This window comes from Tetranychus urticae, chromosome 3, assembly GCF_039701765.1.
Source record: "Tetranychus urticae isolate SD_2017Ah chromosome 3, NJAU_TeUrti_SD_1.0, whole genome shotgun sequence".
Taxonomy (NCBI): Eukaryota; Metazoa; Arthropoda; class Arachnida; order Trombidiformes; family Tetranychidae; genus Tetranychus; species Tetranychus urticae.
In genome coordinates, this window is record NC_142960.1 from 20,934,328 (window position 1) to 20,953,578 (window position 19,251).

The following is a 19,251-nucleotide window of genomic DNA, read 5'->3' on the forward strand; positions in this document are numbered from 1 at the left end:
GCTTGAATAATCTGTGTCTAAAAAATTGGACAATTTTTAATTCTATTAAAAATTTGGAATTTTAAGCACAGAATCCATCAAACACAAGCTCTAGGCTCAATCTAACCGAAACATCATATCTATATATTGAGCAAGCTTTAGGAACGAAAAATTTCAACTAGATTGGAATTGTTGATTTAGATTCGGTATATTGAAACAATCAGATTATATTAATTTGGTTCAGTGTGACTCTTTAGATGGTAAGTAAATAATTATCATTGTAAATATTATCATTAATAATTTTTTATCATATTTTGTCTGTTACTAGATCTTAAGATTCATTTACAAAGCACTGATTATGACAGCTTTTTGGCCAATGAACCATCACCTTTGGCTGTTTCAGTGATTGAAGATAAACTGAGGGAAAAAATGGTCACTGAATTTCACCATATTCGCAATCAAGCTGTTGAACCTTTGGCTACATTCCTTGATTATATCACTTATTCCTACATGATTGATAATATAATTCTTCTGATAACTGGAACACTCCATCAACGACCAATACCTGAATTAATTGATAAATGTCATCCTCTTGGACGCTTCGATCAAATGGAGGCAATTAATGTGGCAACTACTCCTGCTGATTTGTACAATGCTATTCTTGTTGATACACCATTGGCTCCATTTTTTGTTGATTGTCTCTCTGAACAAGATATGGATGAAATGAATATTGAAATTATCCGAAATACACTATACAAAGCATATCTTGAAAGCTTTTACAAATTTTGTCAAGATGAGATTGGAGGTACAACTGGGGAAGTTATGTGTGAAATTTTAGGTAAAATAATCTCTTTTCTTATTTAAATTCATTGTATTAAATTTTATATGTTTTATTTGATTATTATAGCATTTGAAGCAGATAGACGAGCTTTTATCATAACTATAAATTCATTTGGAACTGAATTAAGCAGAGAAGATCGAACTAAATTGTATCCTCGATGTGGTAAACTAAATCCTGATGGTTTAGCAGCTTTGGGTAGATGCGATGATTATGATCAGGTCCATGCGGTTGCTGACTTTTATTCAGATTATCATTCAATATTTGAATCAGGGGGAGGACAAGGAGATGTCGATGAGAAAACATTGGAAGATAAATTCTTTGAATATGAAGTTAAACTAAATGTTAATGCATTTATGCTTCAATTTCATTTTGGTGTCTTCTATTCTTATCTTAAATTGAAAGAACAAGAATGCCGGAATATTATTTGGATTGCTGAATGTATCGCCCAACGCATACATACAATTAAACGCGAACATTACATTCCAATATTTTAAACAAGTAAAAATGTATTTAAGTAAAGATCATCTTGTGTTTGGATCGTTTGCTGTATCAACTAACCATCTTATCCAAAGAGTAAATGCAGAGAGTTATCCTCTTTGATCTTATCTGAAATTCTGCAAAATCAGCTAAAACTGTTGGCTGAATCATCGATTCATATTATTACCGATGTTTTGGTTTCGACGTGTCTTTAAATAAAAAATGTTGATAGATTTAAGAAAACGATTATTAATTAATATAGCTAAATATATCGGAAAAACTGACTCAAGTTAAAAATCAAAATACAAAGTAAAATATACACGAGATTTAAATGATTGACTGCAGCGAATTGCTTGAAGCAGTTTGCTTTTGACAGGCGATGCTATTTATACAGCAAAAATAGTCTATTCTTACTCACCGTTTGCATCTGATTTCTTTCTGCATTTTGTCAATCTATTAATTAAACAAGGTTTTAATTTCAAGACTTTGACTGCTTTGTATTTATATTTAAAATTAATTTTTGTTAAACCAGTTTAGTCATCTATTGTGAATTAATATTTATAAAATATTGCTATTTTCATCAAGTTCTAAAATAATCTTTTACTTTACTGTTGACTGAGAGCCTATCATCTTGAACTTAATTTGAGGTAAGAAACGACTACATTGGTTGAAAATTATTTCAATTTCTTCATTGATTAGACATTTTTAATGAATAATTTTAAATATTGCAAACACGTAAAACTGCAAAAAGTATTTACATAGCTGTAATCCATCTATTAGAAAGGATAGGCTATTTTTTTGTACTGCAAACTAGTTCCGACTTTGATGCTTTTATACATTCCGAAATATTGATTTTTTAAATGGGTGATTATTGTATTCATTATTATTACATCATACTTTTACAGTTTTTGATTTTGATGTTGCAGTACTAACATTTAATGATCAAACAATTTGTGTTGCCAATTATTTATCATCAAATGTCAAAGCTATAACCCAACTTGCTAGCAAATTTTTCTATATCCTTAACATTTTGTGAGTTAGCTTTCATTTGAATATTTTCTTCTGGCAATGTATTAATATATCAGTTTAATATTGTTTAATCTTACAGAAAATGGGCAAATCAGTTGGAAGAAGCAGGGGTCGAAGCCGAAGTCCTTCCGCCCGAGGTCCATATGGTAGACCTTCTAGATTCGGAAGCGGCTCACGATCACCATCCAGAGGTCGATTTGATGGTCCTCGTCAGTCAAGGTTTGTTATACCTAATCATATTTATTATCTCAATTCTAACTTCTGTCAATTATAATCATTTTCAATTTAGATTTGATAGTCCTCCCCGGTTTGATGGTCCACCTGGATCGAGATTCGATGGACCACCTCACAGGTTCGATGGACCTCCAGGAAGGTTTGATGGTCCCCCAGGAAGGTTCGATGGTCCGCCACCCATGCCAGGAAGATTTGATGGACCTCATCATGGAAGGTTTGATGGACCTCCGAAATCGCGATTTGATATGCCACCACAATCCCGTTTCGATGGCCCTCCTCCTCCTTTCGACCATCCAGGTCCAGGTACATTCCATTTCTAGTTTACTAAATCTAACAGAAATACCGAATACCAATGTACCGGAATATTCATCATTCATATTTTTGTTTTAATTTCTTACTAGGAATGGAGATACCTCCACCTCCACCGCTTCCTGAAGGACCTGGTAATGATATTGAAATTATAGTCGTAAATCGAGAACAATGGTAAGTTTTTTAGTTAATGTTTAGACAGATTAAAATGCTTATTGCTAATGACTAATGGCTCTTGTTTCTATTCATTAGGCGCTACGCAGAGATGATAGAAAAAAGACTAAAGGACGAAACTCCAGTAAAGTTCATTGATTTACTATTTCTACATTCTCCCCAGCACATCTCGATGACGCTCAATGATCTTTTCGAAAGGTAAAGCTAAATTTTCTAGGATAACGATTTGAGTAACCTGAGTAACTAAAAATAATTTTATTTGTACACAGACGAACCCTTTATGCTATTGTGGTGACACCCGCCAATGAAGAAAAAAGATCTTGTACATTGCATGTTCTACACAATCAAGAAGGTATGTGTAACATTTGTTCAGTCATTAGTATCTTATATAACTAAATTTACTCATTTTAAATTTAATTTTTTGAAAAGAACATCGGAATATACCAATTGACGAAGCAATACCGCTGATTTCAAGGGATTTCGCTGTTTATAATGGACAACAACCACCGAGTGAGGGCTTTAGTGAAAATTTTGAGACGCCAAAGCCACCAGAAGTACCTAATTATAGTAGTGTCACTGGCTCAACACCATTGTTTCCAGCGGCAGCTGCTGTAGCAGCTACATCTTCCTCTAATGGTTCTAACCCAACCAATAAGCCAACTAATATTCCACCAAGTAACCCCAGTGCGGGAGCCAGCCAGGCTTCTGGCAAACGGCTACCCGATGATATTGCATATCTTTTACGTACTACCCTTTCTGAAGGAGGTATACAATTTTTAAGCCTTCCCCAGATAGACTCGATAATTGATTATTTCAAACGAGAACGGGATCGGTTAACCTCTTCAGTACCTACGCGACGTGTGAATCCCATTACAACGGGATCTGAATTCCAATCATCAACCGGGGTCTCGGGTTATTCATCAACTTCCTCAGCGGCTACCGGTTCTATTACCGGTGCTGGTTCGTCGACATTAAACAATGTCCCAACCGACCCAAATACATTGTTAGAAAACCCTCAGGTTAAAGCAGCTCTTAACTCTTTGCTGCAAATTGGAGCCATTACTAGTGCTTCGGGTAGTAATTCAGGTGCTACTTCGGCTTCTGGAATATCGACAAACAATATTTCGACGAGCTCTTATTCAACTAGTAACTCATACTCAACACCCTCTTATTTGAGTACCTCATCTTCAAACAATAATAATTCATCCTCCTCCTCTATGCCACTCCATTTTTCTAACTCAGCATCAGCTTCTTCACCATACCAGCAATCATTAACATCATCTGGATCAGCTAATCAACCACCTCGTAGGCATCCTCTAATGGGTACAGAAATATCTGGACCCATGGGGGCTTCGAGTTACTCTTCTTATGGGATGAGAAATAATAATAATTCATCCAATAACCCGTCTAATCGTGGTTATGCCACTGGCTCGCGATACTGAGAACATATTTATTATTCTCACTATTATTTCTTTCTCGAAACTTTCTTTTCTCTTTGTTTTCTTTTTGTTTCATTTTCTTTTTTCTTCACTTTTTGGTGAAGAAAAAATGTAAATTAGACTAAACCACATTCTTTTGTTTTCGTGCGTACCAATAAATACAGTTCTCATCATATTTATAAGAAAGCATAAATTTTTAGTAGATTTATTCAAAAAAAACTCTAAGGCACAATTTTATGGCTTATTTAGCTATTTAACAGAACAGAGAGCGGAGATGTGGTGAATAGATGGAATTAATTGGAACCAATGGGCTTATCGCTGAGAAAGATCACACTGGAAACAGATAAGCGTGTTTAAAACGGAATTTATCTTGAAATTTATCTTTTAATTGGAAAAATACAATAAAAATACTGTAAATTTTGATCGAAAATCAAGCGATCAAAATTTTATGATAACCAAACTCCAAGCAACTGTTTCAAATGTACTGTGAATATCCAAATATTAGCTCGCATTCCATTCGAAAGTATATATGGTTCATGGACGGACTAATATTTTTTATTCGAACTAGAGTTAAAGTCGCTATTGTTGATATTATGCGAAAAGTTTTTTCGATGAAATGCTAATATAATTTGTGATATAATTGCCTAATGATATAGAATTGGAATTTGGCAGAATCATTTCTCGCTTTCAAAGAACAAAATTTACGTGATTCAGTAATTTCACCAGTTCAATACTGACTTGAAATCAGTCTTCAATATTTTATTGAAAAAAGGACGAGGACCAAAAGAATAGGGAAAAGTGCCTAAAAATAGAATTTCTTCAAAGTCTCGTATTAGATGTAAAATTTTATGCCAATTCCAAAAATTGATTGTATTTCGATATGATTTATAGTTTTTGAGTTATCAGGTAAAAAATCTGACTTTGAAAGTTCTATGACTTTTTTGATAACGCTTGTACTTGTTGCGGTTTTTAGTCATTTGCCCCCTTTAGTCATTTGGCCACTTAAGTCATTTGCGTGACAAAGTATTTCGTATGTGTAACACACCCAAAGTAATTTGTAGTTGATTATGTTAGAAACATATTACACTGTTACACCCTTATTGATTTTACATGTTTGAGATTTGTGTAGATGTAATAATAGTATATAAAATGTAAACCATTGTCTAATAAAAGTTAGTTCGAATAGAACTCTCAGTTGGTAAAGTCAACATCTTTACAATTGGTAGCAGAGCGTGGTTCGCTTAAAAAACCTAGTGCTGTTTATATACAATTCTCAACCAGTAAATCAATCTTGAATATTCCGATGAATTAGTGATTAGTGAAATAAAATGATTAAAAATCCATATTTAAATGGTTTAATAATAAATTTGTTTGATCTATTATAATCTTCAGTCATCAACACTGATAACAAATCTTCTTAATATAAATCTAAACATTGTGTCAACATATCTTACCATTATTCTGGTCATCTTTCTGTGCTTATTTATAATTGTGATCAACTAATAACCAACTTGTGCATCAAGTTTAATTGTTATCCTGAATTATAAATTGACTAATATCACCAATATTAATAATAAATTTTCAACAACAATTCTCCTTAATCCAACCTAAATAAGGATCTCATCTTATAAAGATATTCTGTTTGTTTAAAAAACATACTCATCCTTGCTTACTGTTTCTTTGTCTTCTGAAATATTTACACCTATATTATCTTGAAATCACATCATAAACTTTAACCGTTTATCATTACTAAGAAAACAACCTAATTTGCTTTTCAAATAATCACCTTACCTTTCAACCAATAATTGAAGAACGATAAATTCAATATAATCGTAAGTAAATTACTGAATATTACGCATGTTAAGTCTAAAATAATATTAAGTTATCTCGAATCTATTATCATAGTATAATTGATAAATATTTTAGTCTACTTGATAAATACTTAAATTCATCATAATTTTGTTTGGCAACGGTTATCAATCGATTTTAGGGCCCAGCTCGATATTTTCTGTCTCTAACCGTACGTTAATACTAAACCTAGTTCATAATTCAAATACGAGTCAATAACTAACTAATTACAACCTACCATCTAATCATTTACTTCTACTCTCTTAATCTAAAATTACTCTTCATTAAGTTCCCTTTTGACGTCATCGACTGATAGATTAAGAACTTTTCAGTTCGCCATCTTGCATACATTTCCGATCTATATTCCTAATTTACCTGAAAAACAATTCCATTTTAATAACTTAATTGTATCGATTCATGGTTTAAGAACTTTACAGTTCGCCATCTTTCATACATTTTCAGTTTATATTCCTAATTTACCTAAAAATAATTGCATCTTAATTCCTAAATTGTATCGATTCATGGTTTAAGAACTCTCCAGTTCGCCATCTTTCATACATTTCGATTAACCCAATATAGAACGCTTTAGCTAGGTATCTGAGTTCTAATTCAATTCATCCTAAATCTTACCAATTTATTACGTTTACTGCTTGCATAATTTAAGATATTTACAATAACTGATTTTTTAGCTGTTTTCTTGATTTAACTCTAAATTAGTTACATTTATTCTACGATTGGCTAAAATAATCTTTAACAGAAATATCTAAGATATAAAACAATCAACCGATATTATAGAGAACTATCGATAAAATATTTGGATCCTATCCTCATATCACTAATAATATATAAATTAATCAACATAATTAATCAAATTAATAAATCTATAAAAACAAAATCAATAAATCAAGTTTGAAAAGACAAATTGGATCTAATAAAATCACATTGTACCTAGATAAATTAACTTCGTGAAAGTTGACCATTATTCAAATAGTTGAGTCGATAAAAGACTACACCTTACTTAGATAAATAGAATCTAGAAAAGATTGATATTGACAAATTAAATCTTGACAAGATTATTACTTACTAAAATAGATTAAGTCTATAAAAGACTACACCTTACTTAGATAAATTAAATCTAGAAAATATTAATACTTGCTAAAATAAATTACGTCTACAAAAGACTACACCTTACATAGATAAATTGATCTAGAAAAGATTAATACTTAAAATAGATTGAGTCTGCAAAAGGCTACACCTTACTTAAATAAATTTCACTTGAAAAGGATTGATCCTTACTTAAATAAATTAAGTCAGAAAAAAGACTACACCTTAATTGGTAAATTACATTTGAAAGAGATAAAGCTCTACTTATAATCTATATCGTCACGAATTGACTGATTAATAACCTAACTCTTAATAAAAAATTCTAATTTTAACTCAAAAAAAAAACGATTGCTAAATGGTTTAAGAGTTCAGCTCCCATTCTAATCGCACTCATTCATTATTGATTCTAGTCATTAAAGTTGGCCATATGCTGAGTTCCACTCGCACTATTGAATATTTCCTGATAAATTCCAATAAGTATAAATAAAATAAATTAAATAAATAAATAAAATTCAACAGATACCAGTAATTGATCGATTGGTTAGAAGCTTAGCTCGCCATCTTTCTTCACTGTCACAAAATTTAACAAAATAACTCTTAACTTACACGAATATTCAGCTCGTAATTTCTAGTATTAAATATAAAAGTTAATCATTTTAACAATTCAAAGAATCAAATATAATAACTAAAACTTGAATTTTTGCAAATCTATTGATCAGGAGATAATATAATAATAATCAAATCAGATAATAATAATAATAAAATCTTACCATAAGTCCTAGTGATTCTACAATATACAGCAATAATAGTCAGTTTAATCTGAAAATAATAAATCAAAGCGAAAAAGGTTACACTTGAATAATCTATTGTATTTATGATAACATAAATACAATGGATTATTAAAGTCTAGAGTGACTACACCTTAAATTGCTAGAAAGTTATCTTAGTCAAATTAGCTAATAAATCACTTAATTAGATTTAGTCTCAAGAGATAACACCTTACTAGAATAATAAGTTGCAAGAAACTACACCACAAAATGATTAAACATTATATACAATAATCATAACTTACCTAGATTAATCTAACTATACCATAGATAAAGAGAAATTATAAAAGAATTAATAACAATAATCCATTAAAATAATTGCATACTTCAAATTTAATATTGAATAGAAATACTTTACTTAATTAAAAATTAATTAAAAATTTGAATTACGAATACCTCAAAACCTTAAGAAAATTTTATTAAATTAGATACTAGATAATTAAATTAAGGATTAAATACTTGACGCATAAAGAATGGTAGAAGAAGAAGATAACTTATTTTACGTGACCGAAATCAAACTCGTAAATCAACTACTCAAAATAGGTACAACAAAAGAAAAATTAATTAAATTGTACGACATCTTGTATGCTGACAGCCCAAGGGCAAACGTCGACGCAGATAATGAAGAAGAATGGAAGAATGACGCTCTTGTAGGCCTTAGTCCCATTCATTACAAACCTAAGCTAGCACAAGAATTACAGGCAAACAAACAACAAGTTGGTCAATCTACAATCGCTTTTATTTACCAAATATATGGTTTATGTAAAATCATAGATAGAACAACGCCTGAGAGTTTTATCGTCAGTCTAATAAAAGGGAAATTACTACCACAAATCAAATATGAGATTGTTTTAAGAAATCCAAAAACAATTAATGAATTAATTATAGCAGCTAGATTGGCCGAACGCGAAGTCAACAACTACTCATCACTTCTCGAAACCGTAAATGAATCAGTTAAAGAAACGGACAAATAGAGAAAGAAAGATTAAAACTTATTCAAAACATAGAAATTAGAGAACCTTAAATAAAGAAAAATAAATAATAAACAGAAAACAAAATAAATAATCACAAAAAATAGAGTTTAGTATAAAACTTTGAGTTAGTATAAAACATAGGAAACAAATAATAATTTATTCCAGATTAACACTTGGATTGAAACCATGGATGGCAGCCTATCACCTCAAATTTGAGTAGTGACAAATTTAATTGAACAGAGACTGTTCAGATTGGCGGCCGGTATATTGCATTAGACCCATTCACACAAAACCTGATCCTATTCCTCATTCCTAAAATATTTTGATTGATTCGATCGATGGTTTAAGAAAACTTAGTTTTCGCCATCTTTCATTCATCTCTATTAACTCTTTATTATCTCTAATTGTAATTCTCCCAATCCTAAATACTGAAAAATCTGTTTGAGTCCCGAAATGACGGATAAACCTTACAATGCCCTCATCCCATTTTGTAGTCAAAATAGACAAAGCGTGGTATTCTGGCAATATATAATACACTATGCTAGTGATTTGGGTGTCAAGAATACAGTTTGGGACGGAATCATCCAGTATGTTGGTATTATTGGTGGTGCCTCCTATTCCTTTTGTTGTCCTTTTCGAGGTGGACTTAAGAAAACTTCTTATGAAACATTTGCAGATAATGCGGACTACGCTGCCTTAGGACTCTTTATTAGTATGGACCATGCAATTGACGGTTCATCCCATGATGCTAATGAGTCTGCATTTGCCCGATCCATACGATCCCAATGCTATATCAAACACGCATATGTTGAACCTGAATCCGACTACCTTGAAGATTGCAGTGACCCACCAGAGCCTTATAACTTTGCTCTTATCGATGTTGTTCCCTTCTCCCCAGTCAGTTTGTTTGAAAAATCTTGGATAAAGTATTCCATGGCGAGAATTCCTTGTCATAGAGGTACTCCGACAAACCATAATCAGAGACAGTTTATTCTGGCTAGTGACGCAAAGATAAGTGAATTTTATAAATATTACTTCCAAATTGCTCGTACTGCTGTCTCAATACACCCTCTTGATTTCGAAGATTATCCTACCTCTTTTGAACTACGGGACAGTCCATTTTATCGGCTCCGTAGTCAGTTTTTAATTATTTGTAAATGGTGTTGCGATGATTGGAACACTGAATACAACTGTATACCAAACCACAAGTCTGATTACAAGGGATGCTGCAAGAAATTCCGACCAGACAACCCAAAAAGAAACAAAGGATGTTGTTTTGGCCCTCCCCTCACAGAGGAAGAAATTTGTCAACCTGAATTCTGTGGGATTGGACCCAATTGCTGCCGTAATTGCGGGAGCGAAGACCCTAGAAGTTTAAGACAAATAATGCTCCATAGTAAATCTTCTAACGGTCAAATCTCATATACTGTAGGGGCTGAAATGGAATCTCCCCTTAAAGAGATTGAAGGATGGAACATATCTTCGAAAATAAGAACCAAGTTAACTTAAATTTACCCGAAAAGTGAACTAATGGCTGAAAGAAAATTGATATCTTACTAATTAACTCCACATTCCTTTAAACTTATTCAACATTATATCATACTTACAAACCTGTTATTACTAAATATGATTCAAGATCTGAATCAAACAACTAAAACTCAACATATTGCAATTCTAGTCCTAATTCTATTTCTACATTACCTTCTATTATAATGTTATATAGAACTAATGTATCCTCTAGACCTAAGACATTACTTACTGTTCTAATTGTATGTCAACTCTAATTAATTCGCAGGTTCATCAATAAGCAAGCCCAGAAAATGACACGAGCACAGGAGGAAGAATTCAAAAGAGACTGGGTCGACCAAGAAGCATTGAGGGATTTTGAATGTATATCATGCTTAAAACTTATCCCAGACCCTTACCAAAACCACACCTGTAAACATTGTAAACATTGCATGTGCCCAAATTGTCAAGTAATGTACGCATTAACGTATAAACTTAAAAAACCCCATCCATTAGAATGTCAAGCATGTAGAAAACCATGGAGTTATGGTTGTAGACGCCAAAATGGCATAAAGTCAGTAAAAATATGGGACAAATTGAAAGTATATTGTAAGTTCCCATCCTGTAGGAAAATTATAACTAATGAGGACTACAAATGGCATACAAATATCTGCCCACATAATGTTAATAATTGTTCCATATGTATAACATATAAATTACCGCAAGAATTTCATTCAAGATTTTGCATGACCCTTAGTTCTACCCAGAAAGAACTACAATTGAAAACTCAAGAATTAAGGAGAATGGCTTCGGAATTGGAAGATACTAAAGAAATGTTAAAGGAAGCTGAAAATAAGTTGAAAGCATTGCAACAATGAATCCTTTGCAGAATACAAGCTTACTATCAACGGAACCCGCGTAATTATTGTAACTGAACAGTGGCTGTTCAGAATGGCGGCCGGTATATGTAACACACCCAAAGTAATTTGTAGTTGATTATGTTAGAAACATATTACACTGTTACACCCTTATTGATTTTACATGTTTGAGATTTGTGTAGATGTAATAATAGTATATAAAATGTAAACCATTGTCTAATAAAAGTTAGTTCGAATAGAACTCTCAGTTGGTAAAGTCAACATCTTTACATTTGGCCACTTAAGTCATTTGCGTGACAAAGTATTTCGTATGTATACCATACATTGAACATCTCTCTCTGCAAAAGTGTATCAGTTTATCTGTATCATCGGGAGGTGTATACTATTTTCAAGATAGCAAAAGTCGAAAAAAGATTTTCTTGAAAAAGAGCATTTACACCCCGACGATACCAATATCCTGATAGATTTGTTAAAGGATAAAGGTTGATCTAATGTATGATGGATATTCAAAATATCAACATATACATTTATATCAATATCAGATTGTCACTCAAATCATTTAAGTAGCCAAATAGAAGGGATAACTTTATTTTAACATTAGGTTTAGTTTGACGGTAGGATACATCGAATTTCTTGATCAACATGTAGTTCCATACATTTATGAAATTTGCGGGATCGATAAAATCTTCCAATACACAGCGCCAGAATAGCTAAAGTAAATATTAGTGCTAATGTCTCGAAAGCAATGACTTGCTATAAATCCTATTGAAATGTTTGGGGTATTTATAATCTTGCCTTTTGTAATTATCGGAGCGTAATGAAACGAAGTGAAGATTTATACTTCAGTTTAGCCAATTCGCAAATCCACTTTTTTAATTTTATTAAACAGATATACAGCCATAGCAGATTTTGGCAGGCATTTGTTGGGAATTTGACTTTTGACCTTGCGACGTCAATCGAATTTCATTTCATCACAAGCAAATCCATTCATCATGTTAACGTCAAAAATCGTAAAAATAGGGCTTTAAATGTGCAAAACTTAGTACAAAGACGAAAAAGTAAATTCGGATGTCAGATTAGTAGCAACTCTACTAGGGCAGATAATCGCTGGCAAAAACCAGTGAACTTAACGTATTTTTTATTGTTTATCGTGATATCTTATCAAGTCATTTGACTAAATGAACAGCTGGCAAATATTTTTTCTCTAAAATGCAAGTAAACAATTCAGCACAAAATGCGAAAACAAAAAAGTACCATGTGTTTAATCATTCGATTTTTTATTTTTTATTGACTATGATTAGTTTTTATTTACTTACAGTTACATTGATCAACCTGATAAAAGACCAAATGACTTTGCTCAAAGTCAAGATTAGAAGCATAATTTAACTGAGCCATCATTCTAAATATGAAACCAAATTAAAACGGTACTTTTGATTATATTCAACAAAGAAAGGATACTGAAATAATAGACTAACTTTAATATTAGATAAAACCTTAATATGATGAAAAACTACATTCATATTTGCGCGCTTAAATTATTTGCCACATTTTGTTCACCAGACAAGAATTAATTATTATTCCTACAATTGTATTTACTCAGTTGGCTTTAAATATTAAGCTATACAACCATTTCGGCATCAAAAAAGTATAAAAGTCAAGTTTTTTAGAAAGAAAAAAATAGTGAAGCTTGTAGTGGAGCTTAAAAATTTCTCTTTAACGATAGAATTGTTAACTTCATGCTAAATACCTACAAAAGTTAAAATGAAATCGAATGTATTTGTGTTATCTGTTGGGATTCTCTGTATGACCATCATTACTATCCTCGGTTCTGTTCCAGCTCAGAGCCAACTGGTCGGTGTTGATCCACCAGGAGTTAATCCACCAGGAGTTAATCCACCAGGAGTTGATCCACCAAAAGTTGATCCACCAAAAGTTGATGCACCAAAAGTTGATGCACCAGGAGTTAATCCACCAGGAGTTGATCCACCAAAAGTTGATGCACCAAAAGTTGATCCACCAAAAGTTGATGCACCAAAAGTTGATGCACCAAAAGTTGATGCACCAAAAGTTGATCCACCAAAAGTTGATCCACCAAAAGTTGATCCACCAAAAGATGATCCACCAAAAGTTGATGCACCAAAAGTTGATGCACCAGGAATTTATCCACCAGGAGTTGATCCACCAGGAGTTGATCCACCAGGAGAGAATCCACCAGGAGGTAATCAACCATCACCAATTTCTAAATAGCGCAATTCAGCGAAACAAATACTCTGGAAATCGACTCATCAGTGACAAAGACTTAGTAAACACATGAAAAGTCAATCGTTCATCATGAAAAGTTTGAATTGTAGTAAATAAATAATCCATTGATTCTAATTCTTTTATTCTTAATTTTTTACGTAGCGAATCAAAATTATGATACACATGTTTAAAACAATGGCATATCAATGCGTATCTCTCTCATCGATGATGTTATTAGTTAACCAAGAAAGTTTTTTCGTTTTTTGTGCTCTAGTTTCCTTTCTATTTTTCGAGGAAAATTCATCTTTACATAACACAGAGCCAGTGTTTTGGATTTCTTTCTGTGTATTTTTTCGTAACAAATTTTGTGATTCTCTTTCAACAATTGAGAACTTTTGCTTGAACCGTCTTATCTAAGGTTCGCTACATATGGCACTTCGGTTGCTTTCATGACGCTTTCATGGTTGGTTTGGTTTATACGCAGGGGGAAATGTGTTTTTGCCTCCTACACGAACTTTCGCTACACCCTGTATGGTGATAAAACGCTGGTTGGTGAAAGAAGAGTGAAATTGAGCGGACGTTAACCAGCAAGAGTCAATCTCGCAAGGTTTAAACCGAATTAAAGTATTTTTGCTTAAGAAAATCTGAGGAATAAACATGTTCTACAGTTCTCCCATGTGAATTGTATAAACGAGCCACTGCATTCAGTGCAATGATGACAGTTCTTATATCAATATTTAATCTATCAGGTTGGACCAAGCTATTTTAGGTGACTGCACTTAGCGCGTTTTTTGCTAGACAAACTAGATTGACCTGACCTCTAGCATTTCAAAGAGTGACCTTTTAGAAATATTAGACATAGTTTTTGATCACGCGTCCAAAATGGATTATCAAGAAATTTTAACTGAAAGTGTTTCAGACGAGGATCAACGTGTTTTTCTCAAATTTTGTGCTATTGAAGGTTGTTCAAACAGTGTAGCGCATTCAAACTTGGTAAAAAAGTTGCAACTAAAGCGCTTAAGCGATCTGCAGTTGATTATTGGATGGGCAAATTCCGTTCTGGAGTTACATCATGCAAGGACAGCAGAGGAAGTGACTTTACAGATATAGAAAAAAAGCTGAAAGAATCGAAAAGATCCAAGCTGAGTTGGCTACAACGAGACATTGGAACACAAAGGCTTTAGCGAGCAAAACAGTAATTCCGGAACCAACTGTTAAGAGGATCCTCAAGAACGATTTAAAGTTGAAGAAGCTAGCTAAAACCAGATGCGTGAGTGGAGGAGATCCGATGAGTCACCAATGAAAGCACCAAAACAAAACATTCACGGGGAAAAAGAATGCTAATAATGGCCATGGATTTTACCGGGATAGCCGGGAGCTGTTGCCTGAAAAAACAACTGTAACTGGTGACAGGAAGCTAGAGCTCCAAACAATCCCTCCAATAGAAATAGAGCTTACCTAACAAATAGAAGTCATGGTAACAGTTGACATAGAAACACACATGTTTATTTTAATTCAATGTTCAAATTCAAAATGGACTTAAGTCCAAAACCCGTTTCTTTTTTATGTAATTTATGTCAAAAGAGTTTTTCTAACAACCAAAACCTACGACGGCATGAATCAATTTTCCACGGACGTGTTGGAAACCGTGTTTTGTGTTGTTTTTGTGATGTAAGCTGTAACAGTAATACGTTGTATTGTGAACATTTGAAGGATAAACATCAAATTAATATTGAAATTGTAAATTTACATTTTAATGATTATTCAGGTATGTTTTTTGATCATTTTACGTCTTTCGAACAATCTTTTGAAAACCATAAATTAAACCTTGCAGTCTTTGGATACCCCTACCAACCCCTACATTTCTTTATTAAGATGTGATCAAGCTTAAACTTATCTATTCACGAAACGATAACAAATAATCTTTTTTTGCGATTTACATAGAGTTTCAAACATGGAAAAATCAGATAGAGAAGGAAACTCATTCTTTCTACATTAAAAGAACCATGTTGAAAGATAAGAAAATATGGTTCACCTGTAATCGTTCAGGAAATTTTGTGTCCAAAGCTACTGGCAAAAGACATATCAAAATTCAGGGTTCAAGAAAGACTGGAAAGAACTGTCCATCTTCAATCTTTCTTTCCGAACTAAATGATGGTCGTTTGTCAGTTCGTTTTGTTAAAACTCATGTTGGACACAATCAAGAGCTCAAACACCTTGATATCCCAAAAGAAGACAAGATTCAAATTGCAAGTCTTCTCAGTGATGGTATTCCAAAACAGGTTGTGTTGGAAAAGATAAGAAATACTTGGAATGAAGACGATTCTCAGCGAGTTCATCTTACCACCAACAAGGACTTAGTAAACATTGCAAATCAGATGGGACTTGCATCTAACATCAAAAGAGACAAAAACGATTTGGTTAGTGTTGAATCATGGATAGAAGAAATGCATTCGTTTGACATTGATCCAATCATTATTTATGAATGTGACGATGAAAATAAAACTTTCATGCTTGGCATTTCGACATTGGCACAAAGATATATGCTTGAGAAGTTTGGTAAGGATATAGTTGCGATTGATTCGACACATGGCACCAACAACTATGACTTCCAACTAACAACTTTGATGGTTGTTGATGAGAATCGGTGAGTTATGTCGGGGTATGTAGGGGTTAGAATAATTTCTCATCATTGCTTTTTATATTTCATAGAAATGGCTTCCCAGTCGCTTTTTTCTACTCATCTCATGTTGACGCTTCAAGTTGCATTACTTTCTTTGAGTCCTTGAAAAAAGTATGCAACGTCCAAAGACCAAACGTTTTTATGTCGGATGATTTTCCTGGTTACTACAATGCTTGGGTTGAAGTCTTCGAACAGCCTAATCATCATCTTCTTTGTACCTGGCATGTGTTTAGAAACTGGAATAAACATCTGACTGGAATAAGAGACCTTGCTTTGAGACAGAAAGTCAAATCTGATATCTTTCATTTGCAAAAAGTTTTAGACAATGATGAATTCAATCGACTGTTCACATTTTTCAAAACTGAATATGTCAAAAACGATAATACTAAACCTTTTGTTGAGTATATCAAGGCATATTATGAGAACCGTGTCGAGCAATGGGCTGCCTGCTATCGTAAAAATCTGGGTATTAATACGAACATGTACCTGGAGAACTTGCATAGGTAAGTTGAATTGTGAATATCAGTAATGAACTAAGATTAATTTGAGAAAAATTTTAGGAACTTGAAACACATATATATGGGTGGAAAAAAGGTCAGGAGGATGGATGAATCGATTTCCAATATTATGCGATTGATAAAAAACATGCAGTTTGAGAGGATAATAAGACAAGAGAAAGGATACGTACCTAAAAAACTTACCGAACTGCGTGAAAAGCATAAAATCGCCATTGAATCAAACTTTCAATTCACATGTGATCCAGATGATACTAGCAAATATACTGTTGTTTCACAAAACGGCTCTGAATTTAATTTATACACTGTTGAGTTCGTAAATTTACTGAATCCATGTTCATGCAATCTTGTTTGTGAGGACTGCAAAATCTGTGCACATAGCGTAAATTGTGATTGTTATGATTCAACAATAAAAAATAATCTATGCAAGCACAGTCATTTTATTGCCATGAAGAGGAATGTGAACGAGCCCAAAGAAAGTGTTGACAATGAAGAAATGCAAAATTTGATAGTCGAAGAGGATCTAATGAGAAATCAAATTGAAGAAGAGAAAAGCATTTTCTTATCACAAAAAATTGATAAAACGCCAAGCAAGTGAGTTATACAAACGTTCCGAGTATACCCCTACATACCCCAACATGTATGAAAATATTGATGCTATTGCCTCTTACTTTCAGCTTCAATATACAAACCAAGAAGGAGCAGTTTATGAATGCATTTGCAAATATTCTTGATGAATGCGTCAATCAAAAGCAACTGGCAGCTGTTGAGAAATTCTTAACTCCGATGATACCAACATTGAGAGCCATTGCTCGAGGTGAAAGAGGTGCGAGTTCATTCGATGATGTTAGCACACATAAGAACTCTCAAGGTTCTGGAAGACGAGCTGAACATCAAAGAAGATTTTCGACTAAGAACAAGTCACGACGAACGAGAAAAAAACAATTAAGACCGGCAACTATTGATTTCGACGCTTTTGTTAATCAAATGGAGCAAGAATAACATTGAAATATTTGCCCGAATAAATATCCATAGTTTCTCGAATTGAAACTTTTATTCATAACATAAACTTATTCATTTCATAAAAAACAAACTCATCAATTCAAATCAAAACATTTATTCATTACAAAACAATTTATTTATAAAAAACAAACTCATTTTTTGCTTCTCCTTCCACGAGGGAGTGGACGTGGAGGCTCGTAAGGAGGATAGCTCTCACAATCATCTGGACAACTATCGTCACAGAGATGGTTAGGGGCGCCTGGATCCGTGCATGTGTCCCTCTCGCGGCGGATCTGGGTGTCCCGGGTCGAATAAAGCTCCTTACAGAAGCGACAGTTGCGAGGGATTTGGACCCCTCTTTTGCGCCTCTCAGCCGTCATTTCCTCTGGAGCGCAGCTAGCCCAATGATACTCCTCGTTGGAGCCTGGTGCGTTGATTGGACCCTGCAACGAAACAGAAAAAAGAAAAAGAGCAATGGTTAGTGACAGTTCAACATGAATTGGTATGTAGGGGTATGTAGGGGTATGTAGGGGTTTAAAAAATTTCACTTACTCTTGCTTCAGGAACGAGGTCGCAGTCGAGCTCTTCATCAAAATAGATGAGGTGCTCGTGCTCGACGAGATTGCCGACCATCTTCTTCTTGGTAACGGGGTGGTACGCTACCCCGCGTCTGATTATCCTTTTAATAGGATAATCACCCTCCTTTGCCTTGGAGGTTGAAAGCTGAAAAAAACAAATAAATATTAGAAAACATTCAAAAAATGATGATAATAATGAATAACAAAGATTATAATTATCGATATTACCATTGGACCATTGGCTGATGGCTGCTCATCAGAATCTGAGTTCTAGAAAGATACAAATGAAAAAGCGCTTATTAATAAATCAGTAAATAACTACTTTTGTATCAGTTTGCTTCAAATTATTGACTATCATTTATCTTAATGTTGTTTCATTAAGTATGTTTTTCATCATCTCAATTACAAATTCAATTTTATTTAAAATCAAGTGCAAATCTTATCAATAAATTGAAATAGAATGTATGTTGGGGTATGTTGGGGTTTAACAATTTGATCAAAAACATTTAAAATACCTGTGAGTTAGAGGACAAATTTTCCTCTGAATTTTCAGGTTCCTCAGGGACATGTAAGACCAGATGCATTGGCGAATTCTGAAATGAAAATATCGAAG

At 33.3% G+C, this 19,251-nt stretch overlaps 4 protein-coding genes across 6 annotated transcripts; all 4 read left to right on the forward strand.

Annotated features, from left to right (window-relative positions):
- The first annotated feature begins 112 nt into the window (after nt 1-112).
- LOC107364684 (V-type proton ATPase subunit d-like) lies at nt 113-1,540 on the forward strand. Its single transcript, XM_025161406.2, has 3 exons — nt 113-239; nt 308-817; nt 887-1,540. The coding sequence occupies exons 2-3, from the start codon at nt 409-411 to the stop codon at nt 1,312-1,314; spliced, it is 837 nt and encodes a 278-aa protein (XP_025017174.1). The 5' UTR covers nt 113-239; nt 308-408; the 3' UTR covers nt 1,315-1,540.
- Nucleotides 1,541-1,663: 123 nt separating this feature from the next.
- LOC107364941 (uncharacterized) lies at nt 1,664-4,675 on the forward strand. 3 transcript variants are annotated; one of them, XM_015932395.3, is made up of 7 exons: nt 1,664-1,944; nt 2,406-2,545; nt 2,616-2,863; nt 2,962-3,043; nt 3,122-3,241; nt 3,313-3,395; nt 3,473-4,675. In XM_015932395.3, the coding sequence occupies exons 2-7, from the start codon at nt 2,409-2,411 to the stop codon at nt 4,483-4,485; spliced, it is 1,683 nt and encodes a 560-aa protein (XP_015787881.1). In that variant the 5' UTR covers nt 1,664-1,944; nt 2,406-2,408; the 3' UTR covers nt 4,486-4,675. The 3 variants fall into 3 exon arrangements, with proteins under 3 accessions (XP_015787881.1, XP_015787882.1, XP_025017173.1); XM_015932396.3 differs by lacking the exon at nt 1,664-1,944 and adding an exon at nt 1,977-2,329; XM_025161405.2 differs by lacking the exon at nt 1,664-1,944 and adding an exon at nt 2,030-2,161.
- An 11,191-nt stretch (nt 4,676-15,866) lies between these two features.
- LOC107364685 (uncharacterized) lies at nt 15,867-17,050 on the forward strand. The gene is made up of 2 exons (XM_025161417.2): nt 15,867-16,507; nt 16,573-17,050. Exons 1-2 carry the CDS (start codon nt 15,867-15,869, stop codon nt 17,048-17,050), a joined length of 1,119 nt encoding a protein of 372 aa, XP_025017185.2.
- A 22-nt stretch (nt 17,051-17,072) lies between these two features.
- LOC149093591 (uncharacterized) lies at nt 17,073-18,170 on the forward strand. The gene is made up of 2 exons (XM_089269506.1): nt 17,073-17,652; nt 17,736-18,170. The coding sequence occupies exons 1-2, from the start codon at nt 17,123-17,125 to the stop codon at nt 18,058-18,060; spliced, it is 855 nt and encodes a 284-aa protein (XP_089125632.1). The 5' UTR covers nt 17,073-17,122; the 3' UTR covers nt 18,061-18,170.
- The last annotated feature ends 1,081 nt before the right edge of the window (nt 18,171-19,251 follow it).

Bases quoted from the DNA above. Each gene is read 5' to 3' on its own strand.
- LOC107364684 (XM_025161406.2), top strand. From the start codon at position 409: ATGGTCACTGAATTTCACCATATTCGCAATCAAGCTGTTGAACCTTTG. The intron at 818-886 runs GTAAAATAATCT...TGATTATTATAG, and splicing joins AGTTATGTGTGAAATTTTAG to CATTTGAAGCAGATAGACGA.
- LOC107364941 (XM_015932395.3), top strand. From the start codon at position 2,409: ATGGGCAAATCAGTTGGAAGAAGCAGGGGTCGAAGCCGAAGTCCTTCC. The intron at 3,044-3,121 runs GTAAGTTTTTTA...TCTATTCATTAG, and splicing joins GTCGTAAATCGAGAACAATG to GCGCTACGCAGAGATGATAG. The intron at 3,242-3,312 runs GTAAAGCTAAAT...ATTTGTACACAG, and splicing joins CTCAATGATCTTTTCGAAAG to ACGAACCCTTTATGCTATTG.
- LOC107364685 (XM_025161417.2), top strand. From the start codon at position 15,867: ATGTTGAAAGATAAGAAAATATGGTTCACCTGTAATCGTTCAGGAAAT. The intron at 16,508-16,572 runs GTGAGTTATGTC...TATATTTCATAG, and splicing joins ATGGTTGTTGATGAGAATCG to AAATGGCTTCCCAGTCGCTT.
- LOC149093591 (XM_089269506.1), top strand. From the start codon at position 17,123: ATGGGTGGAAAAAAGGTCAGGAGGATGGATGAATCGATTTCCAATATT. The intron at 17,653-17,735 runs GTGAGTTATACA...TCTTACTTTCAG, and splicing joins ATTGATAAAACGCCAAGCAA to CTTCAATATACAAACCAAGA.